Consider the following 7,032-nt stretch of genomic DNA (forward strand, 5'->3'; position numbering starts at 1 on the left):
GGAATATTCCCTTTATAGGGAAAGGATGTGTCTCAGAGTTTCAAGTCACCTGGTGTTCTTCTTCTTTTTTTTTTTTTTAACATGCTCTATAACCAATATTGGAGTTTTAACCCAGTTGCTTAGCTTTTGACAATGGCAAATCAGCATTAAGACAAATGGGATTCTTTCAGATGCAGTAAGCAGATGGGAAGTGTAACCTAATGGCACTCAAGGTAAGTTTTCCCAGGAACAGTCTGAGAGGTTTGACTAGAGACACTGCTTGCAATGAGCTCCTGTTTGTCAGCAGTGAGGATAACTGAAGCTGGGCCTTGGCTTTCTCTTACTTGCTTTATATGATGAGGGATTTCATGTCTTTTTTCCTCCAGATTAAGAAAAAAATATCACAGCATCAGTTTTTTTCCCCCTGAAGGGTTAAATGACTCATTTTTTGAACTATCCAAATGATTGCGTGATGTCGGTACTTAATGCCCCTCTGTTGGCAGTGAGAACACAGTAAGTCTCTCCTGACTTCCAACATCCACAACAGCAGAGATGGGTAGAGGGAACCTCTGCATTTCTGAAGCTAAGTTTTAAAACAGGTCACACAAGTTTTTGGGTGTCCTTTTCTCAGAAATCACGATAAGTGACACTCAGTAGTCAGTTTTCCATCCAAATCCACACTACAACTTCTAGCAAAACATCCACGGAATTAAGCCATAAGACCAACTTCAACGCCACAAACACTCCAGTTGCACAAACTACTAAACATCACGAAGAACTTATGGAAAAGATCCAAGTTAACCATTTGTCTAAAATATATGAATAAAACCAATTTAGTCATTATAGTGTTGCTTGCCTTGGAAAATTTTCCCTCGTTTGCTGCCTTTGTGTGTGTGTGTTTGTGTGTGTGTGCATGTAAATAAAATGCTAACAGGAAAATTAGGAGGAAAATTGAATTAAAAGCAATTTAGAAAAGAAAATATCTTCTCTTTTCTCTTTTATAAAATATAGTTTTGTGTTTCTGTGTTATTGGAATAGTTACTTTTCCTTTTAAGTGTGCTAAAACATGGCCAGTCATGAAATTACTTAGCAAGTATTAGCTAGGTTTAAAAAGTCCTATTTTTTTTTAGCTGGAATCCCTTCAGGACATTGTACATAACTGGAAAATCTTATGATTTCTTCATCAAGACCAAAGAGAAATCCCAACTAGAAAGAGTAGCATCTGGGGTGATGCAGGAGATTCATGGCCTTTTGAAAGCTGGATGTTAGCATAGAGAAACTGTTAATTTTCAAAAAAGCAAGAGTCAATAATTAACTAAAGAATGATCATCCTACTCAGCCCTGTCAGTCATGGTGGAAAGAGTCAGAGGCTGTGAAAGGAAGAAAGGAGTTTTGGCATCAATGCACTGTGGTTTGTAACAGGCTTCTCATAGTGACGCTCACATAGTGGAGAGAGGGGAGGGGGCAGGGAAGAGGCATGTGCATTCCTTCTCCTGGTGGACCATAAAGGAAACGAACCCCTGTGTCAAGATCTCTAGACCACTAGTGTTTCTTTCACGGGGGGGGGGGGGGAGAGCAAGGTTAATGGGAACTCTAGAATCCTAAGAGCTCAGTGAAATTTTGAAGAAGTTGAGAAATCTGCTTCTAAAAGAGCATGTCCCTCCCATGACAAAGGACAGACTTCTAGATGGACAGGTGATAACTATTCAGTGGAGCCACTTAAGCTTGCTAGAAGTCAAAGATCTACGCATCAAAAACAGAGCAGCAGTTGAAATTACAGCAGGGTGGGTGGGCCTCGGAGGCCCTCAGCAACCCAGGCAATACTTTAAAATAATAAAAATTAAGAAAAAAAATATGAAGAAAATATCCTTCCTCTCTTTCAAATATAACTTTAGTTGCCTTTTATTCTTTCTATCTGGAAGCAGTATCGCTAACCTTAACAGTCTTGACTTACCAAAAAATATATATATGTGTGTGAGACAAAGTAAAAGGGGCGGCGGCAGTATATGCGAAACCAAAATGAGAAAAAATCACTTTTAACAATCTCACTTTTTTGTTTTTTTTTTTACACAAATACTGTTGTAAATATATTAAAAAAATCAGCATTCTATCTGGTAAACATCACTTTTGCCCCTCTATAAATTTTTGAATTAAAAAAGCCTCAAGAACTTTTACTGTTCCCCCCACCCTCCATTTCTCTTTCTTTTTCTCTTCCACAAGAATATATCCTGACACTTTTTTTTTTTTTGCAAAGATTGTTGGAAATAATCCTTCTCTTGTACCTAGAAACATAGGTGCAAATCTGTAATCTTTGTTTTATCTGCATTCCTGCCTTTCATGAAAGTCCCTCTTGATTGTGCTGAGGCGGTGGCTCAGCGAAGACACTGAATAAATACGATAGCCACTGTTGCTTGTTGCTTGTCCAAGTCTTCCTGGCTTCTGCTGAAAGGGGCAGGGATGTGGAGGAGGTGGGCCAGGATGTGTAGACCGGGCAGGCCTGGGGGAGAAGCCTGCCACACCGTTTCCCCGACACCACTGGGCTCACCGCCCCCTCCCATCCCAGAGCCCTTTAATGAAATCAGACAATGTGGTAGGTGGAATCAGCAGGGCCTTTCCTCTGGGTTTTCAACCAGAAGTGATATTCCACAGTTTAAACTGCTTACTGTGAAGTCCAAGTGGCCAGAATTGTGAAATGTCCACTGAAACACTGTGATCGGTGTACTTAAAGACAGCAGGCCTTTATATCTCGTAATAAATTTTGTAGTGCTCTTCACGAGTGGAAAAACAATTTTTCTTTTTTTTTTAAACATTTTTTTAAAACTTTTTTAAAAGATTTTTTTTGTTTGTTTTTGTTGTGTGTGTGTGTGGTTTTTTGCTTTTTTTGTTTTGTTTTTATTTTGTTTTTGTTTTTTTTGTTTGTTTGTTTTTGTTTTTGTAAAGAAGGGTTGTATTTAGAGGCCAGTAGCTAGAGATCCAACCAGTGGACCTCTTGAAGCACTACCAGGCCTTAAGGCCACCATCCATGGGAGACTGGGAAAAGTATTATCCGCCCAAGCCCCCGGAAATGTAATGTACCAGCAGGCAAAAACCAGTTCTTCATGTAGTACAAAATGAAACGGAACAAAAACAGAAAGTAAAAATGAAACCAAAACATTTCTTAAATTCTAGTGCCATAGCTTTTTGTCTGTCTGTTTGTTTGCTTGTTTCTTTCTTTTGTTGTTGTTTTGTTTGGTTCATAAGAAAGAGAGAAAGGTACTTATCCGTCAGACACATGCATCCTCATGTGGTCGTTGAACTGCTCGATTTGGTCAAACTTTGCTGGGCAGACGGAGCAGACGTAAGTGGTCCCCTCTGTGCAGGCCACCACGCCTGGCGGACCCGCGCGGGCACCTGGGGGCGTGCCTGCAGGAGGGGTCCCGTTGCTGGCACTGTGCAGGGCCACATGTCGCTCCAGCAGGGTCTTGTGGGAGAACTTCTTTTTGCAGATGTAGCACTCATAGGACTTCTCCCCGCGGTGCAGGCGCATGTGCACATTGAGGGAACTCTTCTGGGTGAAGCGCTTGTTGCAGATGCTACACTGGTACGCTCGCACTCCTGTGTGCGTCACCATGTGCTTGATAAGGTAATCCTTCAAGGAGAAGGAGCGCCAACAGATGCTGCACTGGTGGGGCTTCTCACCTGGTGATGTGAAAAGAGACAGCAAGCAGGACAGAAGAAGACACAGCCAGAGTGGGAGAATGAGAGGCAGAAAAACAAGACAACAAAAAAGAAAAACAAAAAGTTAAAAAAAAAGTAAAAATTGATTGTTTCATGGATCATTGTTGATTGGAAAGATCTAGGCCTCTCTAACTTCCTTTTCAGAGCACGCTTGTTTTAAGAATGCCAGGAGAGTCTAGAGTTTTCTATTTCCCCATGACCAAAAATTGTTTTCTTGTTAAGTAACAACATGCAACCACCTAACTCTTCAAAGGTCACTTGGAAGAAAAACCAAGAGGCTACTTTGTAAGAGTCATTCTCAGTACCATTATTAAAGGTTCACATATTTCCAGTTAATATTATCAAACTAATATCAGAGTTAAGAAAAATGCCTTTGGAGACAGGGGTTTGCTATAATCATTGTGAAGTGAGAACACTGGCTGTATATCCTGATTCTTTTCCCACTATTCGGCCTAGTAAATACACACATTATTGTATCTGATAAAGGTCTTCCTGAGAATGAACTGGCTATTCTGTGTTGACTGCACTGTCCTGCAGATTGACCCCACTGACTGTGAAAGCTGGATAGATGGGGGACAACCATTGTGTCTTCAGCCTTGTTCAAGCCTAGGTACCAATACACTGTGCGCCATCAAAACAAATCACCTAGAGCCTCTGAGGTACACCATCCTGCTTACCTCACTGTGATGGTGTTGACAAGAAATACATATGGAATCACTTTGTAGACCACCAAGGGTGGTGTGGGAATATTTGCATGGCATTCTTATTACAAGGCTACATCCTCCCTCATTAAATGGTTCCATATGCTTTTTGAACTTTTAGGTCAATTTCTAAAATTTTTTTTCTGTCTATTTTTTTTTTTCTTAGCCAGCTGGCACAGCCCTTTTTTCTTGTGTGTTTACTGCTTTGTCTGCCATTGGCCCTGAAACCAAATGATCTAGCTAGTTAAAAATAGTAAAGTAAGAATAGTCACTGAATGATGACAAGGGGGGACCCCTGAAAGTCCATGGGTCTGGGACATCACTTTGGATAATTGTTTAAGAGACTTGCTTATTTTTTAAAAATTAATATTGCTTCTCAACACTTGCTCTCTGATTTGACAGATGACAAAACTTCTCTTAAGTATATGATCTACCTCTTCCATCTCATTACTGAGAGCCCAAAGGAGGCATTTGCCTCAGGGTACCTAAAGCCCCATGCCTGAGACCTTCTCCGGGAAGGTGCAGCAGGTCAAGGGATCTACTCCTTAAGCTTGATTTAGCTCCCATTTAAATAGGGGCCTGGGCTGTCTTTAGTTTTCCATTCTGAAGGAGGCTGGTGGATCATGATAAGAAGAGCAATAAAACAGCCACGCACTGAATGTTTATTATGCTAGGTTCTGGATCGAATGCTTCATATTTATGTTTCATCTTACGGAACTTTCTCTAATTAGACATTTTTTTTTTTTTTTGGTATTTCTAACATAAGGGAGCTTGAATGAAAGCCCTCTGATGGGGAAGTATGAAGTATAGAATCCAAGGGCTAAAAGAGAATCATTTAATTTTTAGATTAAAAGAGGAGAATCTGGGGAAGGCTTACTGCTAGAGAGCTCAGCCTATACATAGTGTTTACATTTGTAAGTTTTTGTAAATGAGAGATCCCCTTGGAGACAACCGTGTGTGCTATTTTTAGTTGAGGCATGGCTGTCAGCTGTAAACACGCTTGCAACTCAGCTGGTCTTTCTGTCCTTGTGCTCTCAGTATCATTTATAGTGGCTACGAGAGGCTAGACAGCTATCTCTTAGAACATGTCCACCTGTCACCTTTAATGGGAAGCATGCCTTAAATTGCAGATGGTATTTTGGCCTGCTAGGAAGGTGAAACTCTGTTAAACCGCTCTTGCTGTTCACCTTCTGACTGTGCTTTTCCTCCAGGCAAGGTCACCAATCAAGGCCCTTTACTTTCACACCCTTCCAATCCCACTACAAATTGATTCTTCACAGTTGTCATCTTCTCCTCTGGCGCATATATACGTAGGTTGTTTATATGCATGTAGTATGGTTCTGTCAGTAATTATTTGTGTGACCCTGGGCTTTTTAAGTGTTTTCATCTCTCTGGGTTTGTTTTGCCTTCTGTAAGTGATAAATTGGACCAAGCACTTGCTATGGCTCTGTGGATTTACTGGCCTTCATCTCAGGGTAGTCAACAGCCCCTAAGGTCTCTAGTCCTGGCCTTGTCAGCAAATCACCTGAGGGCAACCTGCTTACTCACTCAATGCTTGGGCAGCTTTTTTTTTTTGTCCTATTTTTAAATAGGACAAAGTATCTAGTTGTCTGCCCTACCACAGGGAAATGTGGTAGTTGTTAAAGAGCAAAGCGCATGCAAGGCACCTAGGCGCTGGTCAGAGGAAGGTGTTCTCTAAATGACTGTATTGCTGGGGTGACAGAGCTGAGCATTTCAGGGACTGCCAGAATGACCTGGGTATATTTTCATATCAGTCATCTGCCCACACTTGCCCTCCTTACATGGAAAGATTTGAAACAACATCACTCAGCAGGAGTCATAACATTTCCTATCAACTTACTCCCCTACAGATTACCTATAGCAAACCTAAAAGGCAATGGGGCACTGTTCATGAAATGAGTGGTCTGTAGACTGTCACACTGCAGGTGGAGAAATCTGAGGTTAAGATGATAAACGGTCACAGATGGCTTTCTGGGTTGAAGCATAAGGTTCACGTCTGCAAGTCTGGGTTGTTAGGAAGCGTCACAAAATGCAAAGAGGATATGTGGACCATAACATGAAGGGCAGCAGGCAAAGGACCCCCTTACTTTAAAGTGATCTGTTCTGGGGAAGGAGTCTGATATGAATTCCATTTCTTGGCTGAGTGACTTGGGCTTGTTATCCAAGCTTTCTAAGCCTTGGTTTCCTTATCTAGAACCTGGTAATGGTTCAAAATGTGCATGTGTGTGAACTTGTTTTGAATATTAATGATAAGGCACTTAGCACCGAGTATGGGTCATTTTAAGGAAAGCTAAACTGTTGTATACAGCCTGCAAGAACTGAGGATAAAGTAAACCAACTGAGAAATCACTACAATGCATAGGAAAGTAGATCCTGAGTTAAACAGAAGCAAAACCAAAGCAACAAAAACAATGTTTCAGATGAGCCCTAAAGCAAGCTGTTTTACTGAGGCTAGTTTTCAAAGGTAAAGCACAGAGTCTACTCTTCGTTATACACGTTAGTGAAAAAGGCGGTTCCATGCATTAACACAGAGCATAGGCAGGGCGATGAGAGAGAGAGAGAGAGAGAGAGAGAGAGAGAGAGAGAGAGAGAGAGAGAGAGAGAGAGAGAGAGA

The 7,032-nt window shown here is 41.3% G+C and overlaps 1 protein-coding gene across 3 annotated transcripts in view; it reads right to left on the minus strand.

Moving 5' to 3' along the window:
* Positions 1-2,874: 2,874 nt before the first annotated feature.
* The window catches only part of Zbtb20 (zinc finger and BTB domain containing 20), a 387,136-nt gene continuing 382,978 nt past the window's right edge, over positions 2,875-7,032 (minus strand). For 2 of the 3 annotated variants that reach the window (XM_028752419.1, XM_028752418.1), the window contains one exon: positions 3,153-3,657. In XM_028752419.1, coding sequence (XP_028608252.1) covers positions 3,236-3,657 — 422 coding nt within the window. In that variant the 3' untranslated portion in view covers positions 3,153-3,235. Of the gene's footprint in view, positions 3,658-7,032 lie in introns of all 3 variants that reach the window. The other variant, XM_028752420.1, reaches the window with a different exon arrangement.

The sequence above is a fragment of the Grammomys surdaster genome, unplaced genomic scaffold (genome assembly GCF_004785775.1).
Source record: "Grammomys surdaster isolate TR1022 unplaced genomic scaffold, NIH_TR_1.0 125901, whole genome shotgun sequence".
In the NCBI taxonomy this organism is placed as follows: domain Eukaryota; kingdom Metazoa; phylum Chordata; class Mammalia; order Rodentia; family Muridae; genus Grammomys; species Grammomys surdaster.